Source organism: Mauremys reevesii, linkage group 19 (genome assembly GCF_016161935.1).
Source record: "Mauremys reevesii isolate NIE-2019 linkage group 19, ASM1616193v1, whole genome shotgun sequence".
NCBI classification, from domain to species: Eukaryota; Metazoa; Chordata; order Testudines; family Geoemydidae; genus Mauremys; species Mauremys reevesii.
This window is the reverse complement of record NC_052641.1, coordinates 21947386-21974368: the sequence shown is the minus strand read 5'-3', so window position 1 is coordinate 21974368 and position 26983 is coordinate 21947386. Positions and strand designations below refer to the sequence as shown.

The following is a 26983-nucleotide window of genomic DNA, read 5'->3' as shown; positions in this document are numbered from 1 at the left end:
ACTTCCTTTTGTTTGTTTTAAAGCAGGGGTGGGCAAACTTTTTGGCCTGAGGGCCACATCTGGGTATGGAAATTGTATGGCAGGCCATGAATGCTCCCGAAATTGGGGGTTGGGATGCGGGAGGGGTGAGGGCTCTGACTGGGGATGCGGGCTCTGGGGTGGGGCTGGGGATGAGTGGTTTTGATTGCAGGAGGGTGTTCCAGGCCAGAACTGAGGGATTCGGAGGCTGGGAGGGGGATCAGGGCTGGGGCAGGGGGTTGGGGTGCGAGGCAGGATCAGGGGTGCAGGCTCCGGGTGATGCTTACCTCAAGCTGCTCCCGGAAGCAGCACCATATCCTACACGGCAGTGTGGCCAGGCGGCTCTCCGCACTGCCCCGTCTGCAGGCGCTGCCCCATCTGCAGGTGCCGCTCCTGCAGCTCCCATTGGCCACGATTCCCAGCCAATGGGAGCTGCGGGGTGGAGGCAGTGTGCAGAGCCCCCTGGCTGCCCCTACATGTAGGAACTGGAGTGGGGACATGCCCCTGCTTCCGGGAGCTGCACGGAAAGCCCCTGACCCCGCTCCCCGACTGGAGCGCCAGAGAGGGGCAAGCCCCCAACTCCACTCTCCAGCAGGAGCTCGAGGGCCAGATTAAAAGGCCTGATGGGCTGGACGTGGCCAACGGGCCATAGTTTGCCCACCCCTGTTTTTAAAGGGTAGCAGTTCGCAACAATTGGTCAAGCCATATTTTTGGTGAGAAATAGTAAGTGGATTTTTTGGTTCTCTTGCAAAATCCAGCTGATTGAAAAACATATATAGCAGCTTGTTAATCCTGTTGTTTTCAGGATATTGATATGAAGTTGAACACATTGAATGTTCAGAACTTACTTAGAGGTGTGGCAGTATCCACAGTACTGGATCTGCTCACTGCTAGTTCCTATCAGAGCTGGTGTCTGAGTGCTCTGAACAAGTGGGAAGGCTGGTTGTCTACGTGATGTTGTAAGTGAGAACATACAGGGCTTTCTGCGTTATATAGCCCATGTATATTTAACGAGTGCTGGTTTGATTGATATCTGCAGCAAGCTAGGTGGCCGTGGCTTTCAGCTGAGCTCTGTGTGCCTTCATAGTTGCCCACCTGGCCTGAATAAACCCTTTATCCCAGTTGCCTTCCCACAATTTGGCTAACTTTGGAAGTAATCAGACTTCTTCTTGATCTTTATTTGGTTTCTATTTAACAGGAACTGCAAGCTGAGTAACAGCAATTTTTCAATGGCTTCCGTGGATATTCTGTACATCGATATCACAAGAAGGTGGAATAGTATGGGACTAGACCAAAGAGAATCAGGTAATTCCATTCCATACTGGGAGAGTATGTAAGTTTCTGTTTCTAGATAGCTTTTGCCCTCATAAGTGCACACCCAGCTTCCACTAATATTTGTGGGAATGGTGCCTCTGCATCTGACTGCAGAATTTGGCCCATTACTTCTATACTAGCTTCCCTCCATGTGTAGGGTAGGTCACCCTTGTTTTCAGGTCCTCATTGGACTTGGGTTTCACAAAGTCTCCCCTTTTGAGCTTGCAATTTTGCAAGTGTAGTTTTGGATTTTGGAGGTGCATTTACTGTCATCTGCACCTGCAAACTCATCTGATGTTTGAAGGCACTTTGCCTTCAGCCTTGCACTGAATCCAAGGCACTTACCAATAACCTTTTAATGCACATGCTGAAGTACCTTAGATTTATGTTCACATAAGCAGATTCTATGATGCCTCATCCAGGTCCACCAAATCCATAGTATCCTTAATAACACTCCCAGTGAAGTCTCCATTCTAGCATAACTTGGTGCACCCTGCATTCAGACAGTAATTTACACAGCTAACAAAAAAGACATCAACTCAAGAGCTCCAAACAGATGTCTATCTGCTTTGTTGGTCAATTCTGCTCCTCGATTGGGTTATTTTTGGTAAAATCCAAGTACTGCATTCATTTACTTTTCAGATGGTAGGTTCCACCCTACAGCTCTTCATTCTCTGTCCTTGACTTTGTGATGAGCAAGGAATGTATGATGCGTTGTAGCAGGAACTTGCACTACAACTCAGCTGTTAAATTGGCTCCAAATTTAAATGATATCAAAAAGCTTGTTTTTTTTTTCAAAAGAGAAATTCATTAAATAACAAAATTCACTGGAGCAGCAAGGTAGGTGTTCCTATCAAGGTACTGCAGATGGCAGCTAACTTACTACAGCTTTGTTGGCATTTGGGAGCGAGGCTTAAATCTGAACCTTTGAGGGTAAGTATTCATCTTAATTATCATTTTAAGGGCCAAGAGTTCTCATGTTTTAAATGAGTTCTGAAATTTTGCTGCTGCATTAAGCAAAGAAGAAGAAAATAGAAAAAGAAACCCCATCTCTAGTGCTGAATATGTGTGGTAGCAGAAACATGCCTTTTTTTGATTACATTATTAAATAGGGAAATTGATCAGCAGTAGCAGAAGGAAGCAGTTTTTCATGTTTATTGCTTCAGACTAGCATTACCATCTGGCCCATTGTTAATTCTGGATTAGTTTTTCATGTTTTGTTTGCATCTTAAATTACTGTGTATAAGCAAAATCTGTACAGTTTGCTCATGTAATGGTGCTAGCACAGATTGTTGGTTTGTTTATCAGTGTTTCTCTTTGTTTTGCTGACCAGAACAAGGAGATGGGAGAGAGATTTATTTTCTGTACACTCCAACTAACAACATCCTCCTCCTCTCTGGCTTCTCTCACACCTCTATTTCCTCCTCTGGCCCTACAAAATGCAGCGGCTGAGATCATCTTCTCACTCCCCCTCTACCACCTACCCAGGTTCAAGCTTCTTGTCTTAATTCTGTCCCTTCCTACTTAACCAATCTGTTCTTTCCTTGTGGTGTTGCCTCATCCTCTGGGCTCTATTGGTTATGCCAGCCTCAGTTGCCACTTGTCTGCTCTGCCCACCACTGCCTTCACACTTTCTCCAGGTGACACCCTTTATGCATGACAATGATCAGTTACACTGCTACCCTCTCCGGTGTTGTATCCCTTCTCAAGACCCACTTTTGCCATGATGTCTTAAAGATATCAGCAAATGTTTAGTGGCTAGGCTGAGGGCAGCTGGGGAAAGTCCTGATTTATCTATATAGTTAGAAAACTAGCACCTCCTCAACAAGTGTCTCTAAAAATGTATCCATTTGATTGGCTCCCTCACTCCCCTTCCTGTGTTTCTTGTCTGCTTAGATTGTCAGCTGCTTGGGATAGGGGGAGTTCCCGTCTGTGGGCATGTCCAGTGTCCAGTACCATGAGCCCTCCCAGTCCTGATTGGAGCCTTGGGGAGCTGCCCTTATATTAAATAATAAGAATATTTGCTTAGTTTCTTCACATTGTTCTGGCTGGACCTTAAGGGCTAATTCAGTTCTCATGGAAGCAGATGCTACTGAAGACTGTGGAGATGCAATTGCTTATACCAGTTCCGAGTTTAGTCCTAAAGCCGTGGGGGCTTGATAAGGCAGGAGAATGATAATGGGATATGGAGCCTTTCACTTCTAAGGTACTAATGGGGTTTAGCCCTTCAAAGTAGGGGGTTTCATGGTACATGATTGTAATTAAGACAAACCATTCAGTCTTTCCCACCCTACTCCATCTTGACAATCTTGCACCGGAACGTGTGTGGATAAATAGGGCTAGAGGCCAAACTATTCCAAAGTGACTAGTGATTTTGGGTGCCCGGTTTGAGACCGAGAGCAGATTCTCAGGACACTGGAGAAATCTGGCCCCTCTTGGGTGTCTCAGGTTGGACACCCAAAAATTATTAGTCACTCTTGATACTCTTGGCCAGTCTGGCACTTTTCCCAACTAATGTCCTGTCATCTTCTTTTCTTTACTTGTGCTTTAGCAGTGAGGATTTTGTTCCTTGCTCTGCAGAATTCCCTTATCTAAAGCAGAGTATTATTACTATGTATTACTCTTATTAAACATTTATACTGCAATAGTGTCTAGAAGCCCCCAGCAGGGTTAGAACCTGATAGTGTTATGTGCTGTATAATCTCCTATAAAGTCACAATTCCTGTCCCCAAAAGCTTGTCATCTAAGAATACAGTTCCCCTCAGCTTTGCGGGACAGAAGAGTTGGACCTAAAATGTTTATACTAGATTGCTACCTTTATTCCCACCAGTATCAGCTTTATACTTCGTCTTACTCTACATACCAAGCATGTACAGTAGACTAGTTTTCGGTATATCTCACAAGTCTGTTTTGAAGCTCTAAAGGGGTCTCTTTATGCATGCATAGAATTTCCAATAAGCTTAATGAAACTTATGTGCACACAACCAGGGAAGAATAAACTCCTTATGTCTGATACTTGTCTGAATGAAGATAAACCTGCATGGAGGGGAGCCAGAGCTAAACAGACTCCCACCTAGGACCCATAAAGGAAGCGAGAGTGTTAAAAGGCAAATTAAAAACCCCAGATTTAGAAAATGATGACATTTATTTTAAAAATGACTTTTTTCTCTATTAGTTTTACTATGTACACAGGACGCTGATGAAACTGAACAATAGGTAGCTCTAAATAGCTTCTCTGCTGCTCATGAGCCAATCTAATTGTCTCATTAAAAATGTTAAAGGCTTGGGTTTATAATGTCCTCATGTAACTTTTGTATTAGGAAGTGGAAATGTGAATGACGGTATTGTTAACCAATGGGTTTGAAATCCCTAACTGCACACAGGCAAAAAAAGCAAACAAATGCTGTGAAACTAGCCATGCCAAGACAGTTATTAGATGTAAGCTCTCCTCATCAGTCATGTTCTGGAGTTGGTGGCATATCTGCAGCCTCTGCTGAGAAACAAACGTACAGAGCACCAAGGGGAGGTCTGCCCGTTGGGTTTTATGCCTCAGGAGCACACAGAGTAGGCAGCCACGAAGGGCAGTGGGCCAAAGTCAGTCAGGATGTAAGCCACAGCATAAATTCCACATCAGGTACAAACTAATCCTGAAATGGATGTAAATGGCAAAGCAGAACAACTTGTACCAGTCTAGTGAGTGTAGAATTACTGGGACTCTCTTTCAAAGTGGTGGAAGGGTGTGAAGGGTTGACACGCTACAAAATTTCCTTCTCCCCCTTTGCCTTCATGCCTTCTACCATTCTGCCCTAGTGTATGGAAAACCTTTCCTCATTTTGATCTCTTCTACAGACCCACTTCTTCCACGAGGTCCATATGGCACACACAGGAAAGTACTGGCTCAAGAGATTAAACCATAAACTCCTTCTGGCTCTCCTAGGGCCTCTTATCTTTCTGTCTTGTCTTGTAGTCTGTAGGGCCTTGGCGACAGCAAGAGTCTTGATGCTTATATTTTGTAGAATGCCAACCTCAGTGTCAAATAACAGCAATAAAATGGAGCAGGGAGCCAATTTTATCCTATTCTCTCCCCTGAGTTGCTTGTTTTGCTACAACCACTGCTGTGCATGGAACTCAGCCTAGTTTTGCATATCCACCAAATGCCATCAGTCAGAGTCAGGCTGCTTTGTCATTAAACCCCACTTTCGAACTTCTTTACATCCAACTTGTGATTTAAACCACAGTTTAAATAAGTTCCCAATTTGAGTGAGAGGCTTTGTGAGAGTTGCATGTTTCCATGGGCTGATGACTTTCCAGACACAGTCCACTAGAGAAGGGGGATTAGTAGGGCCACTCTAGGCTGAAGACATGGAAGAGCCTGTAATAACAAAATATTTACAGGCTCCCACTTCCCAGTGAGAGATGAGGAAGGACTAATCCGAGAGAGAGTGTGACAATAACCCCCTCCTCCTCCTTGAGGAGAGCTCAGGTTTGATGTACCAGAAATCTTGGAGTGGAGTTCGGCAGGGCATTCTGCCACTTGGACTTCATCTTCTGTTGAACAGTCTCTGTCACGCAAATTAGAAATTGCTCACCTGGATTTTTTGTTTAAATAAAAAATATGGCAGCTGAAAGGGAGTCAGAACAACCCCAGGGCAAAGGCTGCAAACAAGGTGTTTCTGAAAGAACAGCACTGAACCCCTTGAATCCAAAAGCCAAATGTAAAATGTTTGTTAGGGTACGAGTGTTTGTTCCCGGCTTCATCACTGATTTGCTGTGTGACCCTTGGCAAGTCACTTAGCCTCTCTGTGCCACAGTCTAGTGATCTGTAAAATGAGAGTATTAATATTTACCTTCCACACAGTGGGGCTGTGAGGTTTAATCCTTTGGTAGATTTCTTTTAATGAGTTAAGCAAAGTTTAATGTCCAGATTTCACGTGCCCTCTGTATGTTGCTCTGGTTTCTGTTTTCTTAGTTTGCAAGCTTTTTCAGACTGTCTTCTCTGTGTACCTTGTACAATAGGGCTCTCGTCCTGATGAGGGCATTATGAGTAATGAATAACAATGACAGGTTTCAAGTATCAGAGGGGTAGCCGTGTTAGTCTGGATCTGTAAAAGCAGCAAAGAGTCCTGTGGCACCTTATAGACTAACAGACGTATTGGAGCATGAGCTTTCGTGGGTGAATACCCACTTCGTCGGATGCATGTGACAGGGTTGAGGGTCTCCAGTGAAAGGTAAGGAGTCTGATAGCAGCTGGGGCAGGATTCAAGACAAACTCCATTTCTCAGGCTCAAGGACTTTCTGTATAAGCTGTCCCAAAAAATTCTTTGAAAGGCATGTATTCTAAATGGCGGTATATTAACATGCTCAATATATTATTCACCTGATGCTTTTTGTGGCTTTACACGTAGATCGTAAAAGTGGTTTCATCTCCCTTAAAAAAAAAGTCTCCAATGTACCACACAGATGTCTGCAGTATAAATCATATTGTTTAAAAATGGACCATTGTATTCAGCTGACTTGTGCCTATTCCAAGGGTTGCTATGTGTTTATTCCGTCTGCTTATATAATGGTGTTTTTGTAACTTCCTTTCAAAGGAAAACAAGCTAACTGAAATCTCAGCATTTTCCTCTTTCCTGAGTATGGCACTTATCTTTTGCTCCCACTAAAGGGTAGACTTTCTTTTATGTAATTACTTTTTTCCCATGGTGAGCAATGGTAATAATAGATTTGAGTACACATTGATAACCCATGGGACCTAGAGTTGAGTGCACACACATAAATCATTGGGTTGACTTTGGTATTAACATTTTCTATATTTAAGCATAGAGGAGGGTTTTTTCCTCAAAAATCTTTGCAAAATTAGTTTTCCAAATTGATACATTTACAGTTATGTACTAAATGCTCAGCAAATTACTGGTGCACCATTAAATGACTTTGCAATATCAGACAGTGGAAATGCCATTACAATGGCTGTATTTTCTGTTATTTAACGCAAATTGCATTACATATTTTCCTGCGGTCACCAAAGAAAATGATTTGCTTATGAGAAGGTTTGGTTACTAGAGATAGACAATAGTTTTCTTCCATTAATTCTTGTCTGGGTTAAGCTCTGTAAAATAGGAAACAAACTGCTTGCTCTTGTGTACCCTCAAAATATTATTATTATGAGAATTTATATATGGCATCCATCACCATGGCATCTGAGCATGAGGCTCAAATAGAGAAAATCAAGGGACCCCCTGCTGTCGACTGTCTTCCTCTTATCCTGGTATTAAAATAGCTAGCCCAACACTATTGCTCGGTATCCTTTGTTATGTTCCTTTCAAATATAGTAGATTAAACTCTGCTGGGTAGATTTTGTTTCTTTTGTGGTTGCTGAGCACACACAACTCCAGTTGGGAGCTGCTGGTGCTCAGCATTTCCGGGAATCAACAAAGTTGTCTCAGCTTGGACACCGTATAATGGAAGCCCCAGGATCAGTGGTCCCTTTTGTAAAATTTGGCCCTTGGTGAGCATTTTGGATTCAAATGATCACATGAAAAAAGCAACAGAATGTGGGCTACATGCTGAATGTTACACCTGTGTTGACACTAACTAGCCTCTGGATTATGTAATCAAAGACACATTGCTTTGTGCTAGGAAAAAGGGTTGGAGACTGTTGTCAGGTTACATGAGCTTATATATTCAAAATTTTCAGAAGTTTTTATCTTCTCTGTTTGAGTATCTAAGATCACTTTACCTGTTAATGGTCTTGTTACCCTTTTTTATTAGTGGGAGACAAGGTTTGCTTTCCTCAATAAATAATTAAGAATGCCACAAAATATGTTTCCGTAACTAAACAAATCACTTCTGCATAATACATTTTTAAAACATGAGCAGTCAATCGTATTCTACACACCCAAAGTCCCATGAGACAATCACAATGAACGATGAGTTGATACTGTGACATCTTCAGCTAAATTAGCAATACTCTAGGCAATGTGTGTCTATATCCTGGTGAAATATAAATTACATTGTTTACTGGGAGTCCAGGCTGACCTTTCGGTCTGGACTAGCTTCACCGAATGGTAATTGCTAATCACCATTCTTAGTGAGCTGGCTTGTCTGTCATTTAATGAAATGAAGAAAGCGTACTACTGTCTGATAGTTGTTTGTTAGTTTCACTAGCCTGGCTTTAGTGGGTAATGATCTCCCTACTTGCTCTGTTCACATGTGTAAACCTGAGACATACCAATTTGTCAAGATAGCAGAGTTGAGAGGTGATTTTCTTGTTGCAGTAATGGCTTAAGTATATTGAGTGTTTTATAACTTAAGCTCTAAAATTGCTATCACATTCCAATAAGAAAATAAGGCCATATGTTTCTGACAACTGCTTAGTAGCTTTTGTGAAATAAGTCTGGACAGGTGTCCCTGTCTTGAAAAATACCATTGCCATTGGCACCTCTGTTGGCAGCTATAGCTGTAAAACTATGGATGGGGACTGACCATAGAGACCTAATGCCTTCACAATGACAAAGGTGGTGTTTCAAGGTGAGAATTGAGTCACAGTGGGGTGTTTGAGGGAACCTTACATTGCTACTGCCCGGTGTATAGCACTTGCTCTATGAATCAGAAAAGAAGGATGGTCCAGTGGTTCGGCACTAGCCTAGGTCTTGGGAGACCCAGATTCAGTCCCTACTCTGCCACAGACTCCATTTGTGACTTGAGTAAGTCACTTACCCTCTCTGTGCCTTAGTTCCCATCTGAACAAGGGAGGTAATAGCACTGCCGTGCCTCAGAGGGGGGTTGTGATGGAGATAAATACACTGAGGATTGTGAGGCACTTTGAACTCTACTGATGAAAAGCACTATATCAGAGTTAGGTGGTATTAGTTGAGTTTATTATAAAGCGAGCATTTGAATCTAAAAAGCTGTCAGGCTATTATCTTTCAACTAAGACGAAAACCTAGTGTACTTAGAACATAAAAACAACACCCCCAATAACAAATAACCCCCCCCCCCCCCACACACACACACACGTATATTCATTCTAATTATACACATACAGGTTTGCAGGTACTTTTTTTTTTTAAGGAATAAAGCGGTGGAATAATAAAAAATCACTCCAGCTGAGAATTCCCTTCCATGATTTATCAGTATTTTATTTCTACAAAATGGCTGTTATCTCTCTCCTACATAAACACCCAAGTGTCTCAATAATACACAATGGTAATTTGCTAGAATGTGGCCAGATATCACACCTGTAAAAATACTTAGGTCCTGCTGAAGATCTAAAAGTGCTTCACAGATGTTAATGAAGTCTGCACCCTAGACAAGTATTATTTTACCTAGTTTATAAGAAGAGAAACTCTACTGTATATTAACCTTATATATAACAGCTGCCATACACATCAGGCACACGGAGTAATTCATAAAATATATTGCTCAAAGGAGTGATAAAGGGAACAAATGTAGTTCTAATATCAGAGGGAAAAACTGAATAAGATAGGAGTCATCAGATGTTTAATAATGTCTGAATCGCTGCACTGTACTTGGTATAGCTACATTAGGAACCCCCTGATTTTTACAATCACAAAACAGTAACAAGGTTTCCAGGTGCTCAAAGTGCTGTCTATGTGGGTGTGTGCTCCTACCGAGAGGAATCATACAGAAAACCTGCAGACTTCTCTTTAGAATTTCAATATGTGACCAAGTCTTTTATTTTAAATTAGTTAACAGAACCTTCAGACCCAGCATTTCAGCATTCAAGACTTACCAGATTTGTTTAGGGTTACAGTGAACCAGAAGTTTTCTAAATAAAAATGGAATGTAATATTTCTGTATAATCTTCCTGAACGATCTGTGCAATTTGGCTTTGAATTTGGCCCACTTCCAACTGTAAATCACACAATAGCTGTTTCTGTTATTGTAAAACAGCAGCTTCTAACTTTTTCCATTAAATACTCTGCATGAGTGTCACTTATGGGGGGAAAATATGTATGCTACCGAATCGGCCCTTTTCCCAACATGATAGCTCACCATGACTGATAAAATAATTTACTGAGCTGGCAGCTGCTGCTGTCAGATAACCCAACAATTTCTTTGCAAGCTGTTTCACCACAGAGCTTGTAAGTGACCCCAATTGCAGTCTTAGTTAAGAGAAATTATACTTCAGACTGTAATTGTAATGTTTAAAAAGATGCTTTTTCTTGCAACATCAATAAACCTAAATTGAGTTTTAAAAAAACCCCTCAGCATCTGATCTTAAAATAATCCCCTTAAGTGTGTATTCTAACTGGGTGAGCCAGTTACGATGCAAACCAGATATGACAGCTCCTTGCTGCTGACATTCTACAAAGGCACGGCAGTGCATAGGTCCTTAATTAAGAATTAAATAGGGTCTTACGGCAAGGTTCCAAAATGCAGGAATTAGCCACCCTTTCCCTTGGCCATTGTAACATGCTGTTAATGTGATGCAATCAGAGGACACCTTAGAAGTCCTGTTTCTGAAGTGTCTGGCTTCTCTGCAGGTTGCTTGGGGAGAATCAGAGAAGCTGAACTTTGCCAAGGAATCTTTGCCATTGCTCTGCTTTCCCTTATTGCACAATCCAAGAGCTTGGGTTTCCTGCAACTGCAACAGATCATCTGTGCTAGAGGGCTCTGTTCAGTTCAAGCAGAATCTCTTTCCTGATATCAGTGAAATTACACACTCACCTGGGAGATATGTAGAAAAGTCCCACAAGTAATGTTAGCAGACTCTTTTCTTGGAGCGGACTGGGGAAGTCAGTCCTTTAGAATAACAGATTGAACACATGCACCTCAGCGATGTGCCTTTGTCTGTCCCACCTTGGGATGTGAACTTTCCATCGTACACATTTAAGAAGGGGTGGGAGTTAGTACTTGGATAGGAGACCTGAAGGAGAGCCCAGCTTTTTGGAGGCAGTGGTGATGGTGATCCAGTAAGGGGTTCTTGCCTCTGTGTCCGTACTATGCTCTGTATGTGGCTGGAGGGGCCATCTCCTGGATAAGAGAGAAATCTGAGCTCCTTACCCCTTCAGGGCACCTCTCGTCAAAGCAGGGGAGTTAACGCTGGTGTTTCAGCTGAATGTTTAGTCTTACCAAGGCAGGGGTGAAGAAGGCAGCAGGAGCTAAGGGCTGTTGTTGGGGAGGAGAGAGAATCCGAGTATTCATCTGCAATCCCTTAATGAAGAACATTCAAGTCAAAGTACCAGTCCTTAGTGCGATAAGGACAGACAGGAAACAGCTAAAGAATGCCAAACCATTGCAGGAGCAGCTTTCCCTGGAGCCAGAGAAAGAGACTTTAGAAAAGCCAAAGTAGGCCAGCTGCTGCTGCAGAGAACCCATCCGAGCTACCATGAGCTGAATAGCCCATCTGTGCCCACATGCAAGCTCCAGTCTTTGCACTTGGCCTTTGAAGTACTGTGTGGCCCGCCAGGCCCCAGCCTCCCATTTGTGGCCTCCTTTAGTTAGAAAGGAAAAGCGGCTGCAAAGAATTGTGGACTGGGAAGTTGTGCTTTTGCATGTGCAGCAACAGAGTGTCAATTTACAAAAAAATGGAGGGACTGAGTTGCTGAAAGGAGTGATGGTGAAACCATGGAGCCTTTCACTTCCAGGTGCCAGTCCGAATCCAACCTAGGTCAGTGGAGACCAAGTTGTTACCATCTGATGGCTGTTCGGTGACATATGTGAAACAAGTTGGTGAGTCACAGTCCGGTTCCTAGTACAGAAGTGTCCACATTGCTAACACCACTACCAGGACTGTCACTAATTGGTAGCCTTAGTGGGCATCTCAGCAGAAAGGCCAGGTATGGGTGGCTGCACAGGGCAGTGTCAGCAGAGAGGACAGGAAGTTAAACTCACTTGTACATTTCTGAGGGCACCCATTAATGGGGCCAGGTTTACAGAGCCATAAACCGAAACACCCTGAAATCTGGAGTGTATTCAGATCTGAGATTTTGGTTTGGTCCCATCTCTAAGAAAGCAAAGTTTAAAATGACACACTTCAGTTGCACATATGACTTGTTTTTTCCTTGGGCAAATTATATTCTCTGGAGCTCAGCATGTGAGTATGTGTCAGACTCTATTTCAGTGTAATGTCTGAAGCAACAAGAATCAGGGCTGATCTTGTGTCAATTCAATTTCACAACCTCTTAGAATCAATAGTTCCTGTAGCCATTTACCTCCAGATGCCAGACTATCAGGTCATACTGATGCTTGTAGAGATCACAGCATATCCTTATGAATAGCTTCTACTTTCAGGAACGTCACCCATCTATAACCCAATTTGAGCATGTTTGCTATTCTGGGACACTTCTTTTAAATCTTTGAGCGGTTTGATTTATGTGTCAAATACAAGGAAAATGTCTCATTTTGATCTTTGAAGGGCAGAGGATGGGTGTTTTTGTTTGTGACCATTCTAGGCAGTTGCTGCTTGAATTAAAAAGGAGTTAACGAATAGCGTGTGTGTGTGTGTGTGTATACACATCCATTCTTTGGGATGAACAGGGGTATAGAAATGAGACGTATTAGATTAAAAGACTGCAGCATATGAGAGAAGTCTGTGCCACGATTCTAATGTAAACTCTCTTCTTATTTGAAGGGATGTGCTTGCAAGCCTTCGTAGAAGCTTTCTTTTGCCTGGCTCAGAGAAGATACAAGTCACTCTCACTTCAGGAGCAAGTGGCATCATTGATTGATTTCTGTGAATACCATCTAGCCATCCTCGATGAAAAGCGCCTGGTTTGCAGCCGAGGAATAACGGAACGCCGAGCAGCGCTGGTTACCTGTCAGCCAGATGGACTCCACCTCACCGCAGCTACTCATGCGCCTCTCCTGAACCGCATGACTGCTGCCAATAAACTTACAGATTATAGAAATCATCGGTCTTGATGAGCGCTATCAAGGAAAAAAGACAATGACAGGGCTGGAAACTGATCCCTGAACACATGCTGCAGGAGGTGAAACACAGGCTCTTGCGTTCTTCCATCTGACAGTCACTGTTATTTATTACAGCTTTCCCTGATTTATGCTCTTCAGAAATTACTATTGCAAACTTCCCCTTCCACGTAATGACTCTCAGTGGAAATGGCTGTTATTTATTATTTCCCCAGTGGACATACAAAGTAGCTGAAATGACAAACTGCGTCTTTCATTCAGAGTTTATAGAAAATCATTTATGAAGACAAAGGGGCAAAAATGCAATGTTTATGATAACTGGCATCATGGGGTTGATAGCACTGACTGAGAGGAGCAACCTCACTGAAGGAATTTCAGCTTCAGTAATGCCTAGGAGAAGCCAATTTCTGCAACATGTTTTTGAGCTGCGCTGTGTGTTCTGGACATTGTTTTGAAACCAAGTAAGGAGATGCAAACTGGCATTTATAAATTGTGCGCTTTTTTTAAAAACTAAAAACCAAAATTATGCATTTGATCACATTTTAGGCTTTGTCTCTCTTTTATGAGGATTTAACTGTATTTTGTTTTGTGTGTATTGATACAGTTTTTGTCTGTTGGGTGCTGGCAGCTACATACTGTATTTTTTTTTTAAAGTTAATCCTAAAGCGCTGAAGTCATAACCACTTTTGGGGTCCAGCTCTTTGTACACAGCCTTTGTTACTCCAACTGCTGTTATATGTCAAAAGAAAAGGTTAAAATGGCTACCAATCCTGCCCACCCGTATACCCCAAACCAGCTCCATTAAGTTCACTAAATTGATAGGTGGTACTTCAGCAGGACTGCACGCATATGGATTGATGAGCACTGATCCTGCAAAGAGAACTGCAAAGGCTCACCCCAGCATTGTTCTCTTTTCAGGGTCAGGGCCTAGGAGCCAGATCTAAAGCCCAGGGAAGTCAGTGGGGCTTAAGTGGCCTCTGGATCAGGCCTAAGTGAGTCACAGTTGTCAGGATCAGATGCTGGTTATGATCTTCATGGCCTTGAACGGTTGAGGACCCCACCATGAGAACTCCAATTTCCCATGGTACCAACACAATTAATAAAAAATTTTGGATTGATCCAAGCATTTCATCTACTGGGACAAGTGTGAGGGCATTCTTGGCTGAAGGCCTCTGTGAGAACCAGAGTTTGAACTCAGGGCACAGCACTCTTCACTCCCACTGGGTTGGAAGTTGAGGGCACTTAGCATCATGTAGAGTTAGGCCCATAGGGCCTGAAAGCAAAGCCTGTTGAAGTCAATGGAAGATTCCCATTAGTTTGGATTAGGCCCTTAGTTAGGCCTTGATCTTAGTATTATGGCAAACCTCTGAATTCATTAAGATCTGGGTCAGGTCCTCAGTGGGTGGAGATCGGTGTAGCTCCATCTGACTGAGAGGCTTTCAGGGCATCTGGGCACCGTTACAGCAATAACAAAGAGCAGTGCTCTGGGGCCAGACTGCAAATTAAAATGAAGTAATTCTATTGTTTGGTCCTTTGGAGAGGAAAACAACTAGAATTGTTCATTACAGTATAGTGCTTTATGTACTGCATGAGCACTAGCTCTCTGGGCCACTGCCTATTACCCTGTAACTATGCTCGGCAGATAGGAGCAATTCCATACTTTGTTTTTTATTTTAATAATTATTTGAACAGCTACTGTACGTATTTTCTCTGTACTTGTAGCATGTTCTGGCCAGCATTCAATGCTGTAATTAATATTCTGTCACAGTACAGCACCGAACTGTGCAGAGCTAGTTTTTCGTGTCTGTTCCTGTAACTAATGGATTTAACAGTAAAAAGCTAGACTAATTGCATATTGGATTTTTTTGCTATCATTTTTGGACCAGGAATGGTACCTAGAGCTGTACCTTTTCATATGTCCTCAAATTTCTCTTTAAAAATATATATATTAGAACAAAGCTGTACAAGAGAATACAGTAATCCCTGCTGGATTATGTTACTAGATTTCTTTTTAAACACAATTGCATAGTTTACTCCTATTTCATAGGAGAGAAGTTGTGGGACTCACTAGTTTGCACTGCCATTGACCTTACTGAGGGGCTAGCCTCAGCGAGACTTTGATACTTAGAACTTCGGTACTGTTGACAAGGAAGCTTCCATTGTATAATTGCCCCTGATGGTAATGCACTTACCCAAATGGCTGCAGGAAAAAATCCTTTCTTTTATTCTTTAGAATTCAAGAATTCAAGGGCTAATTTGAAAGCTGTCCATACTGTGACCTAGTTAGCATAGTTACAGGACATGAAGAGGAGGAAGTATGGCCTAGTGTTTAAAGCATTCTGGGACTTGAGTGGCATGGGTTCAATTCCGTACTCTGCCACTGTCTTTCTCAGAGACTCTGGGCAAGTCACTCTGGCCGTGCCTCAGTTTCCCATCTGTAATACAGCAATAATAGCACTGTCCTAACTCACAGGGATAATGTGAGGATAAATACAGTAAAGATGGTGAAGTGCTCAGATACTATGGTGACGGGTGTTGTACAAGGATCTAAGATAGGACAGGATGGGCCACGCAAGCAGGTCTGTGATAAAATTGCGTATTTTTCAGTAAATTTCAGCAAAATGTTAGTAATTATCTACTGGATTTTATTACAAAAATTGTTGCTATTTGCAAAAAAATATTTTGAATGGTATGTTTTTTTAAATTAAAATTTCAGCAGTTTTTGATCTGTGATTAAATTTCAGAATTTCTAATTTTAAAATTTGATTCCTCTTTATAATTAAGCAAAAAAAAAAAGGCATTTTAATAGGTGTTTTCATTAACCTGGTTATGGTTTGGTAAAGAAAGAAAACTGCAAATCTCAGAATTTCCAAAGAGGTGTTGTAGCTGTGTGGGTCCCAGGTGATGAGAGACACATGGTAGCTGAGGTAATAGCTTTTATTGGAAATTGCTCCAGTAAAAGATATTAACTCACCTACCTCATCTCTCTCAATTGTCAGAGGTAATCAAGTGAATTCATTCCTTCACATGTAGCATGCTAGCAAAAAGCTTGGGCATCAGTTACATCCCACTTAAGCCTACATGGGGTTGCAGTGAGTGTAACTAAAGACGGGATTTGACTCACTGTCTTTATTGTGATATTTAATTAAATTATGTGTGTAGTCTGCATAGCTGATCATCTCCCACAGGGGCGGCTCTAGAAATTCTGCCTGCGGGAGCTCCGTCCGAGCCGCGGGACCTCAACCGGAGCCGCGGGAAGAGGGGACCCTCTGCAGTCATGCCTGCGGCAGGTCCGCTCGTCCCGGGGCTCTGGTGGACCTCCCGCAGGCATGACTGCGGAAGGTCCGCCGGAGCCAAATGCCGCCCTGCCAGGACAATGCCGCCCCACGCGCCTGCTTGGCGCGCTGGGGTCTGGAGCCGGCCCTGATCTCCCAGGCACCACAACAACAACCCTGGGACCCATGCTCTTGTCTCCTTAGCCAAAGTGAGAGAACGCTAATACTTCATTGTCAGACTGATAGTGGTGATCTTTACACTGATATTACACTACCTCTTGATGTTTCAGAGTTCTATTAAGCATCACTAAGATCACCATTGTTAGGGTTTTCTCCCAAATGGAGTTCTGTGGTGCTGAACTCCTACACAAGATGTTACACAATGAAACACCGTAGTTGATCCTGTACTCCAGTGATACCTCAGGGCGCCACAGAGGAAGCCTACTGTAGGGCAACACAAATGGAGAGGGGAGATTGGCTTTTGTATTGACTGCAGTAGAGGATATGTTAGCTCTAGAATAAGAGAAAGAGGCAGGAAAATCTGCACGTCCTATTTTAAAGACAAGCAGAGTGTCTTGGGAAAATTGTATAACAATCTTTGCTTATGGACCAGATGATTTGGGACAGTTTCTCATTCTCTAGGTTTTTATATCACATCCTTCACTGTGGCACCTGAGGGCTTCCCAAAATCATATATCCCCTTTTCCTAAATATTTCAGATTTTGCCTTCATGCAATGGGCTGTAACTACATCAGTGGTGTCAGACTGTTTTTTTTCTGTCTCCCTTTGGACCTACACATTCTATCCTCTAACCTGCTGTCCTTTAGGATGATGAAAAGCCCCAAAGAATACAGTATATTTTGATTTCACATGCATCTTAACAGAAAAGTTACTGCTTCCAGTTTTAAGGGCATGCAGAAAACCAGATACTGCAGTGATGGGCATATTAGAAATACCAGCGATTACACAAGATTTTATGTCTCTACTGAAAATGACTTTTGGGGATACACTTCCGCTGCAGTGGAGGATTTAGCATCTTGACACCTGTTTAATATAATGGGCTAAATGAATTTACACAAGCAACATTTAGAATGTATGCTTTCGATTGGGGAAAAAAGCTGCATGCAGCCTTTAACTGCCTACTAATGGTAGTCAGTAGTGGTACTGCAGAGTGCAGTAAGAAGACAAACAGCCAATTAGAAACGATATGAACTGGACCATGTTAATGTCAGATGGCACAGCACTTTTATCTTCTCAGACTTGTCCTCCCCTTTTTTAAGGGCAAATCTTTTCTCTTGCAATGGCCAGACTGCTTGAAATGTTTTGTGTTGTGCAGTGAAGAGTGTAATTTTAGGCTGACGCCACCATCCTCAGCCTTGTTTAAGTTTCATAAAGATTATTGCAGGATGAAGATAAAATGCCATGCTCCAAGATTTGGCATCTGTCAAAACAGATGAAGCTGAAAGGATCTTTTTTTCACACTTTCATTGTAATATGTTTGAAGACATTCACAAGTTGAAAAATGGTTACTTCTTGTTCTGTGACATCTGGCATTTGTCTTGCGATTGGCAGTGTGTTACTAGAAAATAGCGTACAGTTTCCCTCATCTTGTGATTGATGTCCTATAAGGACAGTCTTGTATAAGAGTTGGATTTAAAATGTTATGAATGTGAGTGCCTTTCCTTAGATCTTTCAAGTGGTACAATCTATGTCCTGAAATATCCATTTTTCTCATCTCATAACAGTGCTCCCTGTATCTAAGTGAGATAAAAAACTGCAGTTTGTAGTAAACTCAGATGAGGGGTCTCTATGTTGCCACTCTTTATTTGTTCTGATGGATGGAATATAGATTTTTCAGAGCTTGTATCTATTTCTTGCTTATGTGATTTCGCTGATTTTCCTCCCATTTTAAAAGACAAAGAATAGTCAACACATGCAGTTACCTATCACTGGTAACCCAAAATCCACATATTTATACAACTGGGAAACTGCATGACCTATTATTCCCTGTAGAGAATATATAGAACAGGGCTGTTCTTTGGGGACTTAATAGCAAAGTCACATTCCCGCTCTGCCCCATCCTCCAGTTCTGGCAATTTCTTCTGAATCTTATTTAGAGTCCAAAGCAAAAATGAATTTTCTATAACCCTTGGGCTAGTGCAGTCTGCACACAAAAAATGACCAGCGAGGTTTAATTCAGGATATGAATGCTAATGTCCTGATGTTAATCAGTAAATCCTGGTGGCTCATCCTAGGGGGAAAACCAGTAAGAGACTGGTACTTGGATGTATTTTGTTAGACTGGTTACCACTGAAATCTTTCCACTCATTCATGGAAACACCATATGGAAAAATCAAGCCTGTGTTCATCACTGTCTGACCTTGTTCCATGTTTCATCACTAGCAATTGTTATGTCTGTTGGACAGTGACCATTCAGCCTCCAGGTATCACCCACTCATCTGTCGTCTGTTTTCTTTTCCACCACGTTCTCTCTTTGTTCTGCCTAATTCCATGGCTCTATTTTCCAGCTTGCCCACACACACAGCAAATTGATGCTTTTATTAGCGATTTTCTGTTAATTTGGCACCATGTTGAATCTATTAGTGTCATTTCTTATGTTGCTGTGGAGCTTCTACTAGAATGTGACTGTCTCTCCTTAGTTGATTATAAAGATGAAAACTTCCTGCTCCATCTTCTTGGTAGCAGGGTTATAGCAAGGTCCCAGAGGGTCCGGGTGCAAGAATATGTTAGGGTCCCTCTTCTCGATTCCAAAATCCACCCCCTCCAGCCCAGCCACAGACCCAGTTCAGCCCCTGCTTAGCTTCCCTCACAGCCCTCCTTCAGATTGCCAGCTCCCCCCCATAACCCTGCAGTTCTGAGCCCCACAAGCTCTCAACCCCCCTCAAGCCTCCATCAGTCCAGCCTCCAACTCCCCCAGCCCATATCCAATCACTCCTCTGGCCCCCTGCTTCCCTGAGCCACCTTTCACCCTCATTTCAGGCCCCCACAAGTCTTCCCTCAGGTCCCCCCTTTGTCTGCTCTAGCTCCACTCCAGCCATCCCCCCAGTCTGATCCAGAACCCCTACAAGCGCCACTCCAACTCCCTTCCCCCATCCCCCACAGCTCCAGTCCAGCCTCCCAGCTCAGCCAGTTCTGCCTCAAAATGGCCAATGCTTTTACCTGGGGCTCCATGTCTAGAAGTGGGGGGCACATCTCCCATATCCGCCCCTTCTCCCCCTCACGTCCCTCATCGCTGTGACTCCACACACACACACACACCTTCTGTGTGCATCTTTGCCGACTGCTCACGCTTGAGGTTGCCCTAGCCGGAGGGGCCCCCAATCCCAGCTGCCTCCCTGTCCCGGGACCCGCTCTCCTCCAGTGGCCCCTTTCCACTGTGGTGTGGCACGGCTGAACTTCTGCCAGTGGCATGAATAGGATACATGTATGCAGCTAGATCTGAGCGTCCCCCTGCCCCCCTGTATCCTTGTGGGCCCTGGTGCAACTGAACCATTTGCACCGATGTAGTTACGTCCCAGCTTGGTAAGCTGTCATTCATCCCATTGAACGGTGCAGCTGTTGATTAGATGATTGAGCTTTGCTGTGGCTTTATTCAGTTAGTGCAAGCCCTTCAAGCCGAGGGCTGGACGCCTCTGCTACCTTTTTGCTCATTAACACGAAACCTGATCAGTTGTCCAGAGCAGATGAGCTTATTGATGGTCAGTCTTTTCCTGTGTTTAGAATATAGTGCTTTGCTTTCCAGGGGGTGGGCTTTCTTAGAGCTTCATTGCACAGGAGTGCAGACGTCGTCATTAAATCCAATCCTGCCATAATGGAGAGAGACCAACCTCCCAGCCAACCCAAGTGATGCCAAGTTGTAACTGTCCTTGGTGCCGCTACTGACTGGAGCTGTACGATTTGCAGGCTCTCATTCTCACACCACATGCATTTTTTCCACCCAGTGAGGATGGCTTTGATTTTTTAACCTTTGAAAGTGGATATCTTCTTGGTTATAACTAACATAAGGGATAAAATAAATCAAATCTAATCTTTTCAGCTAATGTCTTGAATCAAATTTACATAAGGGGCCTCTGAGTAAATGGCACCACACAATTTCTTTTAAATCTACAGAGCTACAGTTAAAAGGTAGAGTAGATGCATTAAAATGCCATCTACACTGCACCCTGCAACCAGATATGTTGTTAGATTTCTACCAAAATCCGATTGGTTTTCTGTCTAGTCTTGCCTTGAATAACACCAGCCTGGGAGATTCCTTGGCAGGTAGTATTTTAAGGATAAGATATTAGCCGAGACAATAAATACAGTGCTGCTCTCTATTCTTTTAAAGGAATAGTAATAATAGTGTATTTTAGTTATCATAAACACACATCAGAGTGTATGACACATTATATTCCAGAGCCGATCCAAATATCCTGATTTAATACGTTAAGTGAGTGACTTGGAAACGTCATAAAATCCAGAAATAATTTGAGTTTAATTGAAGCATCTTAGTGTAGAAGTTGTTTTCAAGTTGGCTCAGGATGTTGTCTCATCATTCATCTCTGTCAGACAGTGCTGCTGTTTCTAATAACACCCAGCTTGTTGGGCTTGGAGTGCTGTTGTTGCTCTGACAACTTGTGCTGTTTGGAAGCTGTAAAGTTCTCCTTGACTACAAACAACCGCACTGAGAGCCAGGCGTTCTCCTTCGAGCAGGCGCAGCTGTGTATCCCAGTTAGGTGTGTACGCACCCCACGCGCTGGAGCCAGAGAATTTTGCCTAGAAGTACCCACAGAAGTACAGAAATGCTCCAGTCCATACCCCCACCCCTGGCTATATGAGGCAGCACCACCCAACCCCCCCTCCCTTCTTGCGCACTGAATGCCCAAGAGATAAGACTCTGGTGCAGAGGGGACAAAAGGAGGGTAATGGAATGCATGTTTGCATCACAGCTCGAAGAACCACAGTTACACTAAGTAACCATTTCTCCTGAGGTTTGTGGTGAAAGTTCTGGAGCCCTCTTCTCCCTGGCCTTTAAAGGCTGCTTGGCAATGGCAGTGCTTTCGGTGCTGGCCCCTAAAGAGTGTGGTACTGCTGGTATACAGGCTGTCTGCACCTATAAAGCAAAATCTCAACTACCTTTGATTTCGTTGTGCGCATCTGAGGGCAAAGTTGAGCCGAGGGATCTGATTATCTTGTTACTTTGAAAAAAAATTGGAAATGGTACTGATGCAATTCCGTCTTTCATTTACTTTTCTAACACTGAGAACCTCTTGATAGAAAGTGAACACAAAAAAGAGGTGTTCTGCTCCAGAGACACCACCAAATAGTTATTGCCTATGGAGCATGGCACATCCAGGACACTTCATCAAATGCATGAGACCAAGGTTCATGCCCCTCCCTCCCACCCCAGTTTCACAGACTAATCGCTGAGGTAATTCTATTGCAAATACTGTAATGGAAATAGAGTCCAGCAAAATGTTTGCTTCATTGAGTTAATCTTCAATTGGTCCAGATGCTGCAGCAATGGGCCTCTAATAATGAATGCAAATATTTGTGCCATCTTAAGGTTATCAGCAGAGATTGAAATAATTGACATATCGGTGTAGTGTGGAGTCAAGAGAACTCAGCACGTGTCTCTGAAGATGATTGTGGACTGTGGCTTTACAGGTGGGTCAGAGAGCAACAATACCCAGAAAGATTGTTGCAGGCTCTGGAAGGAGAGGGGAATTTCTGGAGTACTGCAGCCCTTGTGCTTCTGTTAACTGTTCATAGCTTCTCCCCACCAAGTCAATAGTTCCAGTCTCTGGCTGGCAGGCGGCAGTGTGTCTGTAGGCACCAGGGGCGGAAAATCAAAAGGGCACAACCTGGCAATGAAGTTGTGCTGAGCCTACTCCTTTATGGTTCAGGACGCCAGGCAGGGAACAGAAGAGGGCCAGAACCCTCTCCGCCCTTGCATTTGTCATGGTTGGCACTGCCAGTGACACATACTAAAACATTTGCATTTATTAATCCAAGTAAACTGCAGGGACCTGAATCAGTTCAGAATGATCACTTACCAATTAAAAACTAAAGTGCTATTTGCTCTCCTCACTTGGTCCCGAAACAGTAAATGTCACTATTGTTTGTTCCACTGTATTTGTAAAATGTTGCACTTTATTGCTGTGGATAGTTTGATCTATTTAAGATATTGATTCTGTTATTGCATACAGAGTTATGTGCTATATTTTATCATTGCTATGAATGAATCATTGAATGTTTAATGCTTTAATTTTTCTGAAGTAGGAAAACAGGTTTTTTTTTAAAGATTTGTGTAATGTACATAGATTATGAATCATTGATAAGATACATTTGTGGGTAATGATCTATGTATTAAATATTTAGGAGCCATCTTTTAGAATGCCTGGTACAAGGTAGCCAGCTATAAAAGCAGCACACATGTCGTCATGCGCATATTTCAGTGTGGATGGAGGGAGAGGGAGGGTGGGAAATGACAGTGTCACCTTTGACATATCAGAGAGAGACGTGACAGAGGTTTAAGCAGTTATTTATTCAGTGTCCTAATGTGGAGATTAAAGATCACCAAAGCCCTTTAAACCATGAAACAAAATAGACCCACAAGAGGAATCAATAGCAGAAAAAGTGGATTTCAGATTCCTGACTCCAAAGTTACTTCTGTTTAGTTTCTTCTCCTCAAGGTCCCATACCACAGTGAGAAGAAATGAGGTGAGTAACATATAATCCCAGGCCATGCCAGCTCCATTCAGCTGTGTTTCACTTTCACCTCACAAGGGAGTGACAATTCTTATGGTGCATGTACTGTGCTAGAGAACTACAAACCCCAGCATGCTTTGCAAGCGAGCAACAATTCCTATCTTTCCATGGGATAAAATTAGCTATATAAGAAACACCTGGGTACTCCCTTCCCCCTGTATCTCTTGCTGTGTCAGTGGATTTGCTTCAAGCTGAACAGAGGCCTTCCACTAGGATATGTGCCTGTGAGTAGCTGATCTCTTCCGATTACCCTGCCCAGAGCAATGACATAGGAGCTCCCAAACCAGTAAGTAGCAGCATATGCTGTATTTACATGTTTGTATTTGCGTGGGCATGGCTTTGCTGCTGTCCTACCATACAGTATGGCCATCATCCCTTGCTATGCTTCTTGAGGGTGATAGCATATTTTAATATTGGGGTGCTAGGGCAAACATGACTTTGTCAAAATCAGTAACGAGTTTAAACAGGGAAACTAAACGGTCATGGGAGTTGGAAACAGCCCTTTACACAGGTTAGGGCCACCCAGTAAAACAACACTAGTAGGAAGGCCTTGGGATTCCCCAGTTCAGACTGGTTCGGTGTCCTCTCATCCACAGTAAGAAGTCTGCTTAGTAGCTGTGTTGTCTGCAACCCAGCCACCATACCCCCCTGCCCCTTGCTTTGTGCATCCCCTTACAGACCTGTGTGTAGCACTGAGCTGCTTGTATGGCAAACACTCACTCAAACCCTAATCACTTAAAAACAATCACTCACTTTTGTTGATTGAGGCAAACAATCTGTCAATGCTTTTCTCAAGTAAGAATGAATTCTTCATTTACAAACATTATGGCCTTCACACATGCTTTTAACTTATACATTTGCTGCTGTATATTCGAGAAAGACATTTGATGAGACTTCTGTCCCAGAGTGTGGCTCCAGATCAACTGGTGTTTGAGTAGTGAGGCAGCATTAGAAAGAAGCTCTTGTTATGCAAAGAGAACTGTAAGGTTTCTGGGGTTTGAGTCCTTTCAGTTGCTGGGCCAGGGATTGAAGAATTTCAGGGTATTAGTGCACTGCTCATTGAAGTCAGGTGTTTATCAGCTGGAAATTAACCTGCCTTGATCAGCTGTGACCATGTGCTTGGGGGTCAGGAAAGACCCATCCCAGAACATTCTCTCCTCTGCTGTGATGCTGCTGAATTCAGAGGAGCAGGTGGATTGAATATAATTTTTGGCTGGAGACTGTGCCATGAGTGTTCACAATAAGGCAAATCTGGCCTATGGCCCCATTGCCAAGATGGGTCTGGGTATACAAGCCAATTATCAGAAGGTGAAAGCAGCCACATAGATTTCTTTAGTAGGTTTTGAACAGCAATATGGAAGTGAACGAATGTACCTTCTAAATGAATTCAAGTCCTCTTTCGTTAACGGATGTGTTTATTCACTGTTGCACCAGTTTTCTTCTTTACAAAACACGCTTTGTATAGGAAGGAGTGGGATTGAAATTAACTTGAAACAGTGGCAGTGACTGACAAAGCCTGTTCCTATTTCAGTGTGACTGCGGCCACTTCCCTCAGCCACGGTCAGCCTCCTCCCAGCCTGAAGCCCTGGGAGCCAGCCTGGTTCTGGCCATGCAGCATTCGCTATCGCTTTGCATTCCCTGCCTTTTTGGTTGGTTTCATCTTACAAATGTAAAAAAAGCCATAAAAGAAGAACCCCTTGCTTGTGTAAAGCAGATTTTTAAGTACCATTTTAGGAGTTTTTATAAAACACAGACTGTAACCAGTTGATCTTAATGAACTGATCACAGGGATACTTATCCAAGTGCTGTTAAAACAGGGAGCTTCTAAATGGAGCTTATTAAATCAGTATATAGTAGGCACAGCCTGCCATGTAAATGTGCACTGAAGATCCTCTGTAAAAACTCTTAACTTAACCAATAGACTTTCATGGTTTCTTTGCAGCCATCAAAACCTATTCTGTAAATATCTATGAGAAGTATTTTAAAATGCAGCTTATTTTTAACTCCAATAGATGGAACTTTTTGAAAACTTTTTTTTATGGTCTTACCTAGCAAATCTGTATTTAGTGACATCTTTAAAAGCCGAATTGGATTCTGTTCCAGCTAGGTTCTTACACTGCACTCACCACTGTAGTATCCGATGACCTGGCATGCCCCAGGTCACATAGGAAATCTGTGGTAGATTCAGGACTGGAAGCCATTCTGTTAATGCAAAGATTTGCCTTAATTAACAGGGGAATCCAAAGAGCTAAGTTCTGTCCTGATAAATGCATGCAATTCCCACTGATGTCAAGAGGCCATCATGAGGTGGATATGATAGAGGTCTATAAAATCATGACTGGTGTGGAGAAAGTAAATAAGGAAGTGTAATTTACCCCTGCACGTAGCACAAGAAGTAGGTTCACCAAATGAAATTAATAGGCATCAGGTTTAAAACAAACAAAAGGAAGTATTTCTTCACACAACGTACAGTCAACCTGTGGAACTCATTGCCATGAGATGTTGTGAAGGCCAAGATTATAACAGGGTTCAAAAAAGAACTAGATAAATTCATGGAGGATAGATCCATCAATGGCTATTAGCCAGGATGGACAGGGATGGTGTCCTTAGCCTCTGTTTGCCAGAAGCTGGGAATGGGCGGCAGGGGATGGATCATTTGATGATTACCTGTTCTGTTCATTCCCTCTGGGGCACCTGGCACTGGCCACTGTCGGAAGACAGGATACTGGGCTAGATGGCACTTTGGTCTGATCCATTATGACCGTTCTTATGGGGTAGAAGCAATCACAGATGTGTGCAGATATGGAGAAAATTCAGCAGCATGCAGAAAGTCAGCACAAGATCTGTGCACCACTTGCGTCCCACTGAGCCTCTGGTGGCTCTGTGTATGGGGTGGCAGAATCTGGGCCCAAAAAGGAATTCTTCAGAACAGCAGCTCTGCTGCACTGCTCTAGGCCTGTGCAAAGCATGTGTTAGCTCACTCAGAGGGGCTGACTCGTCTAGCGTTGTCGTTACCCAAAAGATACAAATTGTGGATTTATTGGTATCAAAGAGCTCAGTAATCATGTCAGGTTAGTATTTATTTGTGGGTGGGTTTGGTCAGCTTGTAGCCCTAAACTAACCTGCCTTTTTCCTGATGATCTTCCTTGTTCTTCCATCGGCAGGGAAGGAATAGACTGTAGTAGCCCTGTTTGGATTTTGACATTATGAACAGCTGTCTGACAGCTCCACGAGCATGCCACTGCGCAGTTCATTAATTGGGAACAGAAAGATGGTTTTGAAGCAATTGGTACATCTGTTCTACACTGTTTTTTCGCTCTGATCTCCATCATGTGCATTAGTTGATCAAAACCTTGTAAAACATGGAGCTGCCTGTGTATCTGATCAACACCAGGAGATTATGGAAGTTGTCGGGGCGGTGTGATATCATGGATTAATGTAGTATCTTCCCAAAGGGGATGCTTCTGACGCTACACGCTGCATGTGAATTCCTTGGGAGCATTTTAAATTAGGGCTGTGTTTACTGCTGGCTTTATTAATATTGTTCAAGTGATTATTAAATGAAGCGAAGTTCACCGTTGCCTTGTAAATGCTGTTAGGAAATAAATTCGTAATCAACTCTTGACAAATGATGCTGTAGGAGTTTATGTAGCGGTAGGGAGAGAGTGAAAACTCTGCACTCGATTTGGGGGTGCTGGCTTCCAGGGGCGGCT

The 26983-nt window shown here is 43.0% G+C and overlaps 1 protein-coding gene across 6 annotated transcripts in view; it reads left to right on the top strand.

Annotated features, from left to right (window-relative positions):
* Positions 1 to 26776, top strand: part of TTLL11 (tubulin tyrosine ligase like 11) — a 123692-nt gene extending 96916 nt beyond the window's left edge. For 4 of the 6 annotated variants that reach the window (XM_039506098.1, XM_039506094.1, XM_039506092.1 and 1 more), the window contains 2 exons: positions 1217 to 1323; positions 12929 to 13764. In XM_039506098.1, coding sequence (XP_039362032.1) covers positions 1217 to 1323; positions 12929 to 13218 — 397 coding nt within the window. In that variant the 3' untranslated portion in view covers positions 13219 to 13764. Of the gene's footprint in view, positions 1 to 1216; positions 1324 to 12928; positions 13765 to 24801; positions 25131 to 26434 lie in introns of those variants that run through there. The other 2 variants (XM_039506095.1, XM_039506096.1) reach the window with 2 other exon arrangements.
* Positions 26777 to 26983: the final 207 nt, after the last annotated feature.